This window comes from Amblyomma americanum, chromosome 1, assembly GCF_052857255.1.
Source record: "Amblyomma americanum isolate KBUSLIRL-KWMA chromosome 1, ASM5285725v1, whole genome shotgun sequence".
Classification (NCBI taxonomy): Eukaryota; Metazoa; Arthropoda; class Arachnida; order Ixodida; family Ixodidae; genus Amblyomma; species Amblyomma americanum.
The window spans coordinates 93,539,181-93,556,135 of record NC_135497.1 but is presented as its reverse complement, the minus strand read 5'-3'; the positions used below and the strand labels follow the sequence as shown (position 1 = coordinate 93,556,135).

The window sequence follows — 16,955 nt, the reverse complement described above, 5'->3', positions numbered from 1 at the left end:
AGAGGAACATCTCCTCGTTTGTCGTTAGCCAGTGTTTACTGCTTCTGTGCCAATAAATGTTGCTTGTGTCAGCCCATTATTGTATTCCTTTTCTCTCAAGGACACGGACCGCCATGGTTGCCTTGTGCACTGCGGCTTGCAATCATGGGGTGGGGTGGCAACATGACTGTCAGCCACAGACGAGTGGAGAATGCACTTATTTCTAAATTTTAGAATTCCACAGTGTTCAGACGAGTACCTCATTTTCACAAAGCTTAAACCAAGCAGCTCACATGTCTAAGCTCTTGGAGACATTCAACTATAAGCCTGCAATGCACTTCTGTCTCATTTCTCAGTCACCCTGACCAGAAACCATGAGGGTATGAATACTAAACAAGTCCACCTCCCATACTGCAAAATTCTACAATGGATTGAAAATTAACATAATTGAATAAATGCTCACTTGCGACGAGCTTCAAACAAGGCAAACACGCCAGCCAGCACTGTAGCCACCAAGTTTGGCAGGACACGAGGATGTGGACAAGTGCTTCCTTCCCCATGCACACTGTGAAAAAAAAAAGTAATGCAGAATGTCATAACATCCTTGAGGCAATTAAAGGTACCTTAAAATGTAGCATTGCTGCAGGACAATGAGCAACTGCTGTGACAATCACAAGAGCCAAAAAAATGTCATCAATTACACCCAAGAACCATATGCACGCAACTATACTGCACTGCATAGGCTGACCAGTAAGCATGCAAGTGCATGATTCGTAATATTAGTTACACCCTACATTTCAACATAGCGCTACACAGTGCCTGTATCTGTCATTCTGTCTTTTTGTGTATGTTCATGCAACACCTGGTTCAAAAGTTTACATTTACAGTAATGGGCGTTATTATTGTGATGACTTTCAAAAATTTCCCTGCCTCAACCGCTGGCTCATCTGCAGTAAAACTGCACACACAGAGCTTGCGTATTATGGTAACATTTGTATCGCAGCAAGTTTTACAAGTTTTACACCTGTACTTACTTAGAATGGCCTGTAGCGCCTTAGGCGGTGTGGGCTGGGCAACATTATTTTTCTTTCTTTTTCTCTGCCCGCACTAATGTATGTACTTGCTTAGTTGAGTTGTGCACGATGCAAAAATGTAATCGTTTACGAAGAGATCGGCAAACCAAAAGCCGCAAACACCGTTTTTTCGCTGAAGAGCAGCAGTGGCGCCATCTGCTTTCTGCTGTCGCCCTCCGATGCTTTCGGAGAGTCACGAAAGCAGACGAAATGAGCTGAATTGGATAAAGTCAGTCCGCAGAAAAATAGACCAAACATTATTCTTTGAAAGGTAAAGCCTCGTTAAATCAGTTATGTTTATTCCGCTCAGTTAGCCGAAAATGTTGGAAGCGCTTCAGTTGAAGCAGACAAAACCGCCGGAACGGCATATTCAAAGGGCCCACGCTCTTTGCAATGCTCGCCTCAGCGCCTTGTCGTGACGCTTTCCAGTGCAGAAAACAGATGGCGCCACTGCCACCCGTCAGCAAAAAAAAAAAATGGCGTTTGCGGGTTTTGGTTTGCCGATCTCTACGTAGAATAATAACAATAATTGGTTTTTTGGGTGAAAGGAAATGGCGCAGTATCTGTCTCATATATCGTTGGACACCTGAACCGCACCGTAAGGGAAGGGATAAAGGAGGGAGTGAAAGAAGAAAGGAAGAAGAGATGCTGTAGTGGAGGGCTCCAGAATAATTTCGACCACCTGGGGATCTTTAACGTGCACTGACATCGCACAGCACACGGGCGCCTTAGCGTTTTTCCTCCATAAAAACGCAGCCGCCGCGGTCGGGTTCGACGATTACGTTTTCGCATCCTGCACGGCTCAACTAAGTAAGTACCGTTGTAAATCTTGCTACTATACAAAAGTTAACATAATACGCAAGCTCTGTGTGCAGTTTCACCGCAAATGAGCCAGCGGTATAGGCGGGGAAATTTTTTAAAGTCTTCACGATAAAAACACACAACACTTGTCCATAATACCTTGTCCAATTCATACCACAAATAAAGTCACCAAAGAAAACAAGAGGGTGAATGAAAATAATTAACCATAAGCTTTTACTGATTGTGCACATCACCACAAGAAAAAAAAGGAATAGGAAAATGATTGCAGTGCCAGTATTCAGATGAAATGAATACAAAGAAAACGCACAGCAGTACACCGCATACTTATTTTGCTTGAATACAGCCACACAAAAAACGAGCAGAGTGTGAGAAAAGCAAATCTGTGCCAAACTTCACAAGCAATAAAGCCCAAACAAAGCGGTGCCAAGAGCAGCAGCTACATGAGAGTGCAGTGAATTACTGAAAGCAAGAAAAACATAGAGCAAAGTTACTTTTTCCCATGGTGGTGTTGAATATACTCGCGGACAACTTTTTATGGCAATGCAGCAGAGGCTAGGCAGGAAAGGGAAGGAGCCGGTCCTTTGCCCTGTGCCATGGGGAATGGGTTGTTCATTGTTGGGGCCAGGAGTGAGGAGGGGTGGGGAGGAAGTTGGAGAGAGGGTGTGGGGCACCAGTGCTGAGCAGCCTACTCGCCACAGCATGGGGACAAAGGACTGCCTCCTTCCCTTTCCTGCCTCTGCTGCACTGCCACAAAAAGCCGTCTGTATAGAGGAGAAAATCTGCTCCATAATCATTTTAGATAATTTTGCAGAAAGTAGAAAAAGCAACACATGACAGTGGTGGGACCCAAACGAACATTCGACATGGTATCTGCCTCATTCCAGTGGCATTTGCGGTACACAACAGGACGTTCCACATGTGCCACCATGCTCAGGGGTGGTGCTGATAGATGCTGCACGCAACACAAATACATTTGAAAGTAGACAGCTGGAGAGCAGCTGTCACAAATCAGTTGATCAGTTAAGAGCACTGCATGTGAGATGCTGAGGTCATAGGTACAGATCGCACTGGCAGCATGTGGTCGTCTTTTCTTCTACTTTGTGTAAAATTCTCTCTTATCTAAACTGATCACTAATTTTGAACCCTAATTAACACCAACATGAAAAAAGATAGCATTACCCTATGTTTTCCTCAGTTTTATTTCCTGTTGGCTTAATTCGTACACAGTTAATTATCTTAAACCACCTTTCCCAGCCAAGTACTTATAGCCAATGCATGTTTTAAATTTCTTTGCTCAAACGTTATTAAATGAACTTCTAAACAAAGCCAGAATATTCCCAACTGGAGGCATACACCTAGCAATGGGATCGGGGATGTTTGAGACAATGCCAATACATAAGTTACACTAGCTGTCAGTCAAACAATACACCTAGAAAAAATCTAGTGTAACTTATGTGTTGGGCCATCATAGCGAAGCGCACGACTGCTTCGGCACAAAAGGCTGAATGCGTTAATGTGCAAGTGGTTTCTCACAGAATACTGCAGATTCTGTCCTCTCTTTGCGGAAAAAAAATTTCCGCCGCAGAAAATTAGGGGCCTTAATCGTTACATTATACAGACACAGTAGAACCCCACTATAGTAAACACTGTTATAGTAAAAACTCGGGACATAGTAAATTGAAGCTACGGTCCCATTTCGCCTTCCACAGACGATTGTACAATTTTTTTCAATTATAGTTCGTAGAAATGACTATAGTAAAGAGCGTGTGGCCATGGTGATTTACTTCCCGCGGAATGATGACACCGCGGCACGCGCAAAGTCTAGGATCGCCAGGCAAATAGATACTGAATGCGCTCTTTGAGGTGGCTTCACCATCAAGCTCAAGAGCCGCGAGGAGAAGGCAACTTTAACCTTGAGGACGTTAAGCAAAGTGCGCGGCGCGCACGTAAAAAGTAATGCTGGCTCAGAAAGAAGGTGGCACGGGACACTGAGAAAGGAAATCCAGTGAAAGTGCAGAGCAGGATAGAAAAGGGAAGAAAATTGTGTGCACTGGTAGCACGGCAGCGCGAAGCACAGGAAAGTAGCGGCAAGAAGCGGAGTCGCAGCAGGATGTAAGGTATTTCTGAGTGTTTCTTTTATAAACCAACATTTCACACTTAGTAAGCAGCCAGAGAGCATAGTCAGAGACATGCGATCTAAAGATTTTTGCTGGCCCGAGCTACTAAAGAGAGGCTCCACTGTACACATTTTATCATGCTCAGCCAATGTTTGCACTTCCTGCCTACTTATCTGCTCTATTAAATTTCGTAGCATAGCCCAAGACATGTTTTTTGCATGTTTGTTTATGGGGGCTTAACGTCCCAAAGCGACTCAGGCTATGAGGGACGCCATAATGAAGGGCTCCAGAAAGTTCAACCATCTGAGGTTCTTTAATGTGCGCTGACATCGCATAGTACACGGGCCTCTATAATTTCACCTCTATCGAAATTAGACCGCCGGGGCCGGGATCGAACCCGCGCCTTTCGGGTCAGCAGCTGAGCGCCATAACCACTGAGCCACCACAGCGGCCTAATAGCCCAAGACATTAATTCATGTTGCAAAGTTTGCAGGTTTATTTCTTCATTAGTGCTCCTATCTTAAATAAAAAATCTCATGTACTTGTTCTATCTGTTTTTTATCAGCAAAAAGAAACATGTAAATATATTCGCTACGCAGGTTAATTTCATGTGATAATAAATTTATCTGTCAAATGGTACGAAGTGAGCACCACAAAGCAGGATATGAGGACAGAGGAAATAGTCCACGGTGGGGAGGGGTGGGTATACACACCAGGCCACAGCACCGAGTGCTGCTAACCCTAATGACGCTGCTGGTGAGGCCCTAAAAAACAATGGTTGCTCATTTTTAGGTGTAGGAATTCACTGCAAGCAGTAAACACCTGCTTCCATCTGTTTCCTTCACCCAACTTAGCAGCCAGCTGGTAACATCATGCAAAGGGTACAGCACAACTAACCTTCGAACAAATTCCTCCACAGCCTCTAATCCAGAGTTCTGGCAGTTCAAGGACTGAATGTACTCTTGGACAAGCAACCGTGTCATTGGGTACTTGCCAAAATCCTGCAGAGGAAGAACAATGAAAGACTGGCATAATATAACAACATTAAAAATTACTTAATACATAGTGTAATTACATTACATTAGATTATAACTTAACATTACAAAACAAAATGATTAGAACATGCAAATTACCATGTTTCGTTTCAGAATTCGCTGAACCACAGGAGTGTACATCTCGAAAACCAACTTTGATCGAGGACATTCTCTACAATGCTGCGAAGAGAGAAGCAGAAAAAAAAAACACATTTACAGCAGAAATTTCTTTAAAACTTTAACACGACCAGCAACTGCATGCACTGCGCTTCTCACAAACATGTCTACCTATCCCAAAAGTAAGCATAAGATGGTTTATGGTTTTATTGAGTTTAACGTCCCAAAGCAACTAAGGCTATGAGGGATGCTGTAGTGGAGGGCTCCGGAAAATTTTGACCACCTGGGGTTATTTAATGAGCACTGAAATTGCACTATACACGGGCCTCTAGTATTTCACCTCCATTGAAATGTGATCGCCGCAGCCGGGATCAAACTCGTGTCTTTCAGGCCAGCAGCCGTACACCATAACCACCAAGCCACTGCAACAGCTAAGCATAACATGCTCACGCATTGTGATGAATACAACTTCAACGAAATACTTTATTCCGGCAGATACTATCGGGGACAAAAGTCTCCAGGACGCGAGAGCAAGATACAGTCAGATTGACGTACTTTATTCTGGGATAGTCCAATGCACTGTTCATTGGCAGACACCGCAGCTATGCGCCGTAATCACTTTCCGCATGTCCTGGAGACTTTTGTCCCCAATAGTACTTTATGCGGCATTATTGCCCAAACAAAGCATCAATGATGGTGCACCTTTCAGCTGGCTTGATGACCTGCCCTGCTCTAGGCTAACATCTATTTGAGTACACATATTCTGCGGCTATTGCTTAGGCCTGCTGCATGCCCATACTGCTGTAACTAAGCACTAAAACATGTACTAGCACTATCAATAAGTGCTGCGCTCATCATGTATCACACGCATGGAACATGTGGTCAACACGTTATGCTCTTGAGCTACAAGTTAGAGGACCTCAAGTTCCTTACATGCAGTGTTTTAATTTGTAATTTATCTCAGATTAAAAATGATGGACGATTCAGCGTGATTAGGCCAAATGTGAATTAGGTGCACTGGCACTTTGGTTTTCACTTTGGTTTCGGTTTCGGTTCCGAGGCTCAGTCTTCAAGGTCAAGCAGGCTTCAGCCAAATATCACCGAAAGCGGTGATTGGTAGCCTTAGTACTAAGCTAGCACTAAAACTGAAGCAGACACTTAAGCCCCCCTTAAGGGTATGACACGATCATATTATTGGTGGTGATGATGATGGATTTTTATGGCACAAGGGCATCTGTGGCCAAAGAGCACCATGGCACAAGGTATTTTTCTTCTACTCAAGGTGGGGTCAAATTTCCAAGAAATTTCACCCTAAATAGGCCGAGCACCAGACCAGGGGAAAGCTTGTACCCACTGTATCACCAGTGAGTACCCGGCAGCACTGGGGATCGAACCCCGCACCTCCCGCATGCGAATAGCATTAATGGGCTATCATTCGTATCACTAATGGGCTTTACATTCATAGATCACTGGAAGTTTTCATACTGCTCCTGGCGCAGCGGTACAGCGGTTAATCAATGCGCCATTGGCCTGCGATGGCAGGTGCTGCCACCGGTGGGCATTGAGTGACCCAGGTTGCTCTTCCCGAGCAACCGCTCGCGACAAATCATTAAGTGAACTGCCACCTGCCACAGTGGGCAGGTTGTGATGCCGTCACAAAGTCATGTGATCTAGGTGGCGCACTTGATACCTAGGAGGCAGGTGGAGCCAGACGGGCAATGGCGAAATCGTTGAGTGCGAGCTTAAGTACTAACGTACTAAAAAAAAACTGCTAACTTCAGGAAAAGAATTTGCATCAATTAGCTAGTTTTCTTGTGCAGCAGCAAACACAATGATCCCCAGTAAGTTTAAACCTCACGAGCGGCATTAGTTTCTAAAGATGGTGGTATGGTACACACTACAACGCACACTGTATAATGGCTTGGTCAGTGAATAGATGGTTTTTTAAACAGGCTCTGGATATAGATTTGCTGTTGCTTTAAAAATTCCTTCAGGATAGGAGCATTTCATACACATAAATTGTAAAAAAAGAAAGCAAGTATGGCTACCACTACTACCTCTATAACAAAAATAAGAGAAACAGTCTTGTGCTGCATGCAAGACCAAAATGCCTCAAAGATACTCACCTTACAAAAATATTCACATATCTCAGGAGTGGGTGTGGTTCTTTCCAAGAGGGGAAGAATTGCTTTAATGACAGTTTCAACAGCTTTCCCATAAAGCCATTCTTGACTCTACAAGCCAAAAAATGAAAAAAGAACGAATGAATGTCCTTGGCAAAAATAGAGTTTCCATTGCTTACTCTGTGAACAATCACAGAACTTACCAGAACAAGGAACTTAGATATAATTTCTAGAGGACGCTGATAGATGTTTTTGTCTTGCAGAGGGGTTGTCAATGCAAGTTCAACCAAGTTCTAGAATAAAGTAGAAAGCCAATTTTGTTCAGTTAGTAATATTTGTATTTCTGCAGAAATCTCACAGAACACCATTTCTAGTTATTTTAGCTTGTTCCACACAAACTATTATTTTCCTCAGATATAAACTCTGCAGTAACAATGCCTGGACCACTTTTAAAACTGTATGAAAAACACTCAAGAAAAAGCAAAAACATTCATGAGATAGCCTCACGGCAAGCCTAAATGGCAAGTATATATATGCCAGTAAAAAGATGTATAAACCTAAGCAACAACTGTGCTCTGCCACTAACTATAGTTTACAAGAACATTTAGCGACATGTCATTACGAAAAAATGTACTGCCCAGTATTAACATCAAGCAAGTGGAGAAGGCATGAAAAACAGGCAATGCACAAGCCACACATACACACAATTGGAAAATGATGGTGTCGCAAGATACCAGCTTGTTTGAGTATGCTACACAGCAAAAGATCTTCATGTCAAGTGGCCCCATAAATTAGTGCGCAAGTTGCTTGCCTCAATAGTTAACTATACACCCAATGAAATGTGCCCTAAAAGTAATGCAAGCAATGTCTGTCTGCATAGGGACCACCTTTGGTTTCATTCAGTGCTTATTAAAAAAAAAATTATGTGGCAGCACTACAAAACCAAGTAGTATACACACAGGTACCCACAAGGTTATGAGGTTATGATACTTGTGCGATGTGAAGAACACAACATTCACACAAAAAGAACAGTAACTAAACATAAGCCAGTAGCTATTCTTACAAGAGAATGAGCTCACATTATCTTACCTTCAGTTCTTTAGTCACAACTTCTATCCTTCGTGACGTCATGAGAATCTTTTCATGCTTCAGTAGGCTTTTCTGTTTCAAAGACAAATTGCTGTGAATGACTTTTATGAACAAACATTCCAATACTAACTTGTACTTGGCACTTTGAATAGCACAACCTCTAATCTCTCTCTGTAATAAGGCACCCAATCATTTCTTTTGCTCTGACCTCTAGCTACTAAGCGTAGCTTTCAAACATCTCAGACTGAGCCAGTCTATGGACAACAAGCATTAAAAGAAGTTTAAAATCATCATCAGTAAACCAAACAAACCTTCTGGAATAAGTAAAAGACATCCTGCAAAGTCGGATACAACTTCAAGGGACAAAATACTGAATTACAAGCACAAAATTTTTTTTCGGCGCAACGGAAAGCTTGCTGCCTCAGGTGCTAGATTACGCAGAGGTTGTGTTAGAAACACTGTAGCCGATTTTTACCGAGAATTTTTCGATCAGTGCGTGTGCCAGTTTAGTTTTTACATGGGCCAATGCTGGAAACCAAGATTAGCGAAAGCGATGGCAATTGTACAATGGCAGAAGCAATGTAATCGCCCACCGTGGATTCGAATCCACCGTGGTCGGGTTCAAACCCGGGTACTCCGGATCAGTAGCCTAGTGCCATAACTACTGAGCCAACGCGGCGGGTAATTTTAAGTAAAAAATTTAGGACCTAAATCAAAGTACTGCTCCCAACTGTTACTAAAACCTAAATTTCACTTCAAACACAACAAGGTTCATACAGAACAGTTCACAGGCTTCCCAATGGAACATTCAGCATTTCTTGTAATTTTAATAGGAAACCTAACTGTGCCTGTGCTGAAAGTTGCTTCAAGATCAACTACATACAAAACTCAAGAAATGTTGAGAATGCGCAAACATAAGGATTGCAATACTTGTTGAACCTATAGTGAGCAATGTTACTGTTGCGAAAATGTGTACAAACAAGATCCACAGAACAAAGCATGCCCTATCGGAAGAGGAAAAAGATGTCACGAAATTCTCAATGACCTCAATTTTCCACTGTCACGGCACTCTTTGAATGAAGTTTTCAAGCAACTCACATCATGGGTGACCCTAATGCATGCCTGTGAGCCCATTTATCTCTGTGTTCTGAACTGCTGTTTGCCACTCTGGGCCTGAGTGCTCTTTGTTTAGAAAAGCACACGTCAAATTTGCCTTGATGGAGAGCAGCTGTTTGCAAGGGTCCTTCAGAGCCACAAGATGGGAATCTTGCTTATGTGTGTTCAAAGCAAAACTTTATTTTCTGGCAGTTCCACAGGTGGCAGCATAAGCATTTCTGATCCAACTACTACAGACCACATTCTTGCACTTTTTTGCTTGCACATCAACAACACGCAATAAATATGTGACCCTGTGCACATTAATACCTGCTTTGGTTTAAGAGTGGAATCAAATACAAAAACTGCAGTGACTTTATCAGCTTCAGCATAAGTGCTGCAATCCTCAATCACAAACTGCGACCAATAATATCAAGTCATTTCTCTCAGTCATGGTGAGCAGGTGGGTAGCAAAAGTAAATTTTGTGAATTTACTAACACTATGCTAACACAATTAAATCTTCAGTTTCAACACTGCACTGTGCTCAAATTAGTACGAATTTGATACGACGAAACTAAGATGAGGCACCAGGGCACTTACTTTCCAAAGGATAGAGTGGAGCCACTGATCACGGAGATATCCATTGGCCGCCTGGAGCAGAAGGGAGCCCTCAGGAATGACTACACGCAGGCAGAACTTGTGACTAGGGTCCCATCGACACAGGGAATACACATCTTCCATAACACTGTAGCTCACTGGTTGCTCCATGAAGCCACTGGGCTGCAATAGGGTTAAGAAATACTATCAAAATAAATTACCAAAGCACAATTCATTTCTTAAGCATTAGTGCTGAAAAATCCTCGACTGCTGCCGCAATCACTAAACACAACACACCAGAGCATGGACCTAAACTTTATTCAGTGCTCTGATAACATACTTCAGTAACACCACACTTCCAAACTTTCAGAAATGATCACAATTAGTTTACATGGCCATTAAGCCTAAATCACTCATTCTTACGCCATCAGTGTATACTGTATTATCAAATTATGCTTACCTACAGCCAAAGCACTGTGAACAAGTGGACACCTTTAGCAAAATGCATGACTTAGGGCATACACAGGGTGCCTCAGTGAATGAAGAAAGAGTGGTATAGGCAGTGAGAATGAAACTGAAACAGTACTGTCACAGGTTGCCAAGTGCAAAGAGGTACATTTTTTACTTCACACTTTTAAAAATTAATTTGTTCAAACAACTACATAACTTTGGTTTCGTGACTATTTCTGTGACTAAAAATTTTAGGGCGCAGTGGACAGCACCACCGCATGAGGCAGCTGAGTGCATGTATGAGTCGCATCACAAATGAAACACTGTTCTAAATAGTTTCCCTTGCATCCATGGAATTGGATATTTATGGTCTTGCATGTTGATGCACAAATGTGGCACTAAAATACTAACAGACAAGTCCACTTAACTGCACAAAAGCGTGTCTCACAACCCTTTCACCATGTTCTGTTGACTTCTGACACCACAGGTACAGAAACTGGATGCCTATCTGAGGAGGTACAAACAGCATGCGTATTGCAAGTTTCGACAGCACAAGATGATGGCTGCTGCCACTAAGCCTGTAGTCAAATAACTAAGGCTGCTGAACTAGCTCTAATCTGGACCTCATCATACAACAGTTGCAGCTCTTTACTGTTTGTGCAATTTTTCTCAAATGTTCTGAGGCTAGATTTGCTGCTCAGCAGTAGCAGAACAACAGTAGCTTTCCTAACGATTCGAAGCTCTGAAGAAATTAATAGGAAATCTCTCCTTGCCCTAAAGAATTTTGGTGAACGTGATACGCTATATAGGAGCACTGCAGGGCCCAGAAGCAAACTCGGTGACCTGGGAACTTCTGAAAAGGTACACTCCTGCATACTCTTCCACATACCATCTGTCACAGAAGTCCTGCAAGCCCAAGTTCCCAAGAACAGACAGGGTTGCATATGTCTTTTGGAAAAATGCCTGCGCTGATTTGTTCTTGTGACATTAATAGCAATAGTGGAATTCATTACCATCACTTTCAATTATGAAACCTGTAGTAATCGCTACATCACTATTATGCCCTGTGCCCACTCCCAAAATGGAAGCTTTGGCCTGATAACTTTTGCAACTGATGGCTCCCACACACCTCATTACTGATTTCTAAATGCCTTCATTCATTAATTAAGTTACTCATGAAGTTGATGGTGCTCATGAATTTTTCTGGCACAAGGGCATTTCTAGCAAAAGAACACCAATTATATGTTTACTGGTCGACTCAGGTACATCCGCTGTCAAAAGCTTATGGAAAGTGACTCTCTTGAAGACATTTAACTTCATTCCGTCAATAGTGGCTTGCTTGAGGTTTAATGGTGCATTGTGTAATTAGTATGATAAGAATCAGGCTGCATATATCTATTCTGGGATGCATTTTTCATTAATACTACCCTCCATAAGCTTTTGACTGCAGGTGTACATATTCATGAAGTCTCTGAAACATTCATTTCAGGACAGCTTTGCACTGTTTCAAAACAGTGCTTTTCTCCTTCATTGTCTCCGACCCCCTTTTAACTCCAGCTGCACTTAACCAAGCTACAAATGAAACATGTGCTAGGTTTATAATGTTGAGACATGTCTGGAAGTGCATGCTACGTGAAAGTGAAAGGCGTTCCCGACACCGTTGTATAGAAAGTGAGTCAAGTCGCTTGCAAGTATACTGGACTAAAAACCAGCAAAAGTCCTGACTTGAAGGTAATAATGGTTGGCATAGAGACAAACAAATAACCCGAGTTTAGATGCCATTTTTGCCCTCTGCCCATTTTATTTCCTACCATTACAGTCAGGATGTGGCCATCAGTGCTGAAGACAGCATCCCATTTATTTGTCATGCCTAAACTTTGCTTCGTTTCCAGTATGTAGCACCAATAAAAGGCAAATGAAATCTTTTTGTGCGACAAATATAAAAGATATCTGCAGTAAGCGAAACCACAGCTTCCTTCAAGTTCCTCAAGAAGTAAGCTGCGTTTTCACATCACATATTCATGTCAAATACAAAAAATCTGCCCTTATCATTATTTATTTGCCTTCAGTATTAAAAACAGTAAAAAAAATCCAATACTTGCTTGCTACAGGTAGATCTAGCTTTGCAAAGGTGTACCCAAAATCTAAATGACCAGGTGTACATTTTACTGATGCTTTTGTAACACTGACAAAAGCAACTCTATTGTAATGAAAAGCATTCTTGTGTGCATTTCATGGTCTATCAACAGAAGCATAAGAAAATGGGATGAAAGACCTACCTCGGTATGCAAACCTTATGCCTTAATTTAGCTGCATGGTACACAAGTTGGTGTTCTAATTTTTTTCTTTTTAGGGTATGAGCAGGAACCAGTCTTGTAATTCTAAATGAAACAAAATTTGCTTGCTCTCATCCAACAGGAGTTTCTCAAAAAGTATTAGACAATAAAGGGCTTTCATCTGTGTAGACTGCTACCATACACATAAGTAGTCACGTTGCAGCACACTTTAACAAGCTGCATTCACTCCTTCATAGCATAGCAGACAAAGTTGTCATGAAGCAACCGTAACACCAAATGGCTTTATTTTTTTGGCATTACAAAATGCCTCCCGTTAATGACACAAATTAATGGACCATATGAATGTCGATGGTATGAACAATACAAGTAAGCCAAAGGAGGTCAAGGCAGAACAATAAAAAAATATCCACGTTTACCACTTAGCAAATAGCGTGGTATGTGCAAATGAGAAGAAATAAATCATGAACACAACCGTTTTAAGTGATCATGTAAGCCTCATAAGGGTAACTTTTAACTACCTCACAGTCTTGCTTGACATGGCCAGATAGCCAATAACAATAATACAGCAGCATGCTGGATACATTTGTCTTCTTCTGGGATAAGGGAACACAGAAATCTTTGTAAAGGGAAACACATGAAGCCTAACCAAGCTATGAAACAGCACTTTGATGCTTTTCTGGTAAATGTGCACTTTGAAGTTGAGTCAGTAACTACAAATTTGGTGCACAGAGTCGCATCAAAGCATAATAACAACCAGAAAGTCAAGAACTGTCTCAGATGAAAATGTTTCCATTACCTGCTGGATTATGGAACCAGAAATCATGCCCTTTTGCAGCTGGGAAACATTCAATTCCAACTGGAAATTTCCATTTTCAGCTGGATTATGTAACTGGAAATTGAGTCCAGCTGGAATATTTCTTGCTTCCAGCTGGAAAATTTTTTTCCAGCTAGAATTAGAAATGGAACTTCCATTTCCAGTTAATCCAGCTGGAAATTAAACTGGAAAACTGCTTTCCCAGCAGGAAATTAATAGTGTCTCCATTTTCATAAGGGGTATTTTTTTAGTGTTTTGCTTCGTTCTTTTGTAGTGGATTTCAGTTGCAGGTTGAAGCTCACCTCTTGCACAACCATTGCCATGGTTCTATCCCAGGTGCCACTTCAGATATGCCACACCCCACCAGTCAACTAGTGTGAATTAAAGTAGCCGTTACGAAGTGAACTGGGATATAACATGGCACAGCCATTTTTCAAACACTTCTGGAAAACTAGACAAGGGGTGCACAGCAGCAAATGAACTACTAGTCCCTTTGACTCGGATTTTTGGCCTCTTCATTTGATGCAAGGCACAGTGCAGTTAAATACTAACCTCAGTAGCACAGGATATTACAGCACTAATTCTGGCACAGTGCTTTGCTTAAAGATTACCATCACTCTTCTAAAAGAAAAACACTATGTCAACACTATAATTTTTTGTCACTAAATGGAAAAAAGTTGAGACTGGAGAAACATCACATATGCATTGACAGTACAGGACCTCAAAAAGCAGGTTAACATTTCTGCCTGCCTGATATGCAGCTGATACGCAACATTTTCATGACCCTAGTACAGTAGTTGTTATATGCCAAAAGATTTTGGATCAATTTCAACAACTTGGGGTTCTCGAATGTTTTTGCATTACATTTTGTAAAAATCTAGTTTTAATAATGTTTGATCTTCAACTGTAGAGGTGTTTTTTGACAACTCCAAAAAACTTTGAACAAGAAATGAGTGCTCAATATCAAAGCACAAGGTTTTCATTCCACATGTCGTCACAGTACCGTTGTCCCATATGTGTGTACGCCAAACACTCAATGCAGCAAGTATGAAGTATAAACACGAGGGGAAGACCTGGTTTGCGTTTCCTTCTTTTGTGGTCCCATTCTGTTCTGGCACTCTATCTGACAGCTTGACAGGGCAAGAAATTGTGTATGCATAGTGTCATTCAATGAAAAAGAAAATTTTTTCTTTTAATAATTGTAAGGCCTCCAAACCTGCATTCAGGTGGCATAACAGAGCTTGTTACGAAACATAAGCCCTACAGTGATTTAAATGGTTCCAGAAACAGCACTGCACCTTTATGCTAGTATACATAGCACTTATAAAGTTAAAAGCTATGACCATGCAGTAAGTACTTACATGAATTAATTTCAACCAACATGGTGAATTAAATTACATAAGTCATCAGCCAGCCCAAGGTGTGTTACATGCTAATTTTAACATGGTATTTCTCTATCAAACATAGTTCAAATGAGCAACAAAAGCTCAACTGCCTTGATTCGAAGAGAGAGAAGCACAGAATGATAGCATTCATAATTTTCAAAAGCAAATATCATCACAGCACATGTTGTACAGAGCAAAAGCTGTTGCAAAAATGCCACACTCATTCAATTTCTGTGCACTTTCTTCTGGGATTTCTAGAAACAGACAATGTCTCGCAAGAACAGACATCGATCATAAACACCTGCAAAGAGTGAGTTCCTAGCTTTATGAATGGCTGTAGTGGTCTTGCAGTAATAGCAAGCGCACCATAATGCGAAATAAGCCAAAAAGGACAGCGCACAAGAACCTTTGGTGGCGGTTGTTTCTTTTTTCTTTTTCGTTCATTGATATTTCCGAACGTCCGGCTAGTAATAACGGGTTTTCCTTCTTTTCAGAATCTACGTCATCGATTTCATTCGATACACGTTGTAAAAGCGAGAGCTCATAGCACGCCTTGAAGGCAGAGGCACAGCGTTTCGTAACAATAGCAATACGGCAACAAAGGACTACACTTCGCACCGGCTAACATGCAGATATAATTATCAGTCTTCAATGGTTGGTCAAGAAAAACCGAACTCGCACCAGAATATAATAAAAGCACAGAAAACGATATGAGAAAATGTGGCTACGTTGAAAGTAGCCGTGCGAGTCTAATTATGAAGAACAATTAGATTGGCTGCGCGAGGAAAATACCGAAATGTCAAAGGGAGACTGCGACATACCATCTTCGACGACATCTCCGAAGTGCCGAGGAGGACTTTGTGAGTCTCCCAACGTCGAAGAAACTTGGAGCTGAGGATTTTGCTAATGACAGTGCGGCTGTGGTTGAGCCTACAGAGCTGCACGTCGCCTTCGTGCGTTAGTTTGAACTTGGGTCCCTGGGCGCAGCAAGCAGCAGCGGGCGGCGCGGAGGCCGGACCCTGTGGTGATCCCGGCCGCTCCGCGCTAGTTCCCGCAAGGGCTGAGCAGTCACTGCTGTCGCTCGACATAGAGTCGACAGATGTCTGGGCTCCGCCCGTGGAGAACACATTGCGGACGAAGTTGGTCTGAGCACTGCTGCCAGCTACGCTACCGCTGCTCTGTTCGTCCGGTGGCAGTAATCGTCGCGAACCAGGCTCCTGTACGCTGCGGCTGTTGTTCGGCTGCTCCTCCATCGCTGTCGGTATGCGCGGCTTCACTCGCACTGTGGCCGACTAAGCCAGCGCGGAAAGTGCATGCAGCCTAACAGCCGGCATGCGCGCCCGAGGCGATACTTTGCCCATGATGGTACGGCTTCACAATGTAAGACCATAGGAGCATTACCGGACTGCAAACTGCACAAACGACTCGGCACAGCCTGCCCAAACCGACTGTTGCGACTTGCGGCTCGTTAGATCTCTACGTCAGCCGGAGGATCGGTTTCGGCCTAACATTGGAGAGAATTCAGCTTTAAACTTAGCCCGACTGCATTATCCACTATCGCGCTTCCTTCGCTTCTCGTAAAGAAACATGGTTCTGAATGTCGACGCTAGTTAAATCCTTCTGTCGCCATTGTATAACAGGAAGTGCCTTTGCCGCCTTTGCTCCCAGCAATAGCAAATAAGGATATGACGTCCATGTGTTGCCCTTGGCAACAGCCGCGCTAGCCGCGCTATGCAGGCGAAACCGAAACAAACGGTTTACCACGAGTTGCACAAGAGCCGCCTGAGTACCATAGGAGGGTGAGAGCGCCGAGGTGGCACCGGGAGCAATGGCTGCCAGCGGCTGCCGCACAGGGGCGCTGCCGACAGTGAGTGCCAAAATCCAAGCAAACATTAATACAGGTAGTGAATAAAATGATAGTGGATGGGAAAGACCCCGATGAATGGCGATTAAGTAGAATGA

At 42.6% G+C, this 16,955-nt stretch overlaps 1 protein-coding gene across 1 annotated transcript in view; it reads right to left on the bottom strand.

Moving 5' to 3' along the window:
* Positions 1-16,647, bottom strand: part of LOC144113249 (C-Maf-inducing protein-like) — a 43,333-nt gene extending 26,686 nt beyond the window's left edge. Inside the window, exons 1-8 of the mRNA XM_077646223.1 lie at positions 15,815-16,647; positions 10,051-10,230; positions 8,355-8,426; positions 7,469-7,558; positions 7,269-7,376; positions 5,125-5,205; positions 4,889-4,992; positions 443-544 (exon numbers count right to left, since the gene is read on the bottom strand). Coding sequence (XP_077502349.1) covers positions 443-544; positions 4,889-4,992; positions 5,125-5,205; positions 7,269-7,376; positions 7,469-7,558; positions 8,355-8,426; positions 10,051-10,230; positions 15,815-16,246 — 1,169 coding nt within the window. The 5' untranslated portion in view covers positions 16,247-16,647. The remainder of the gene's footprint in view (positions 1-442; positions 545-4,888; positions 4,993-5,124; positions 5,206-7,268; positions 7,377-7,468; positions 7,559-8,354; positions 8,427-10,050; positions 10,231-15,814) is intronic.
* Positions 16,648-16,955: the final 308 nt, after the last annotated feature.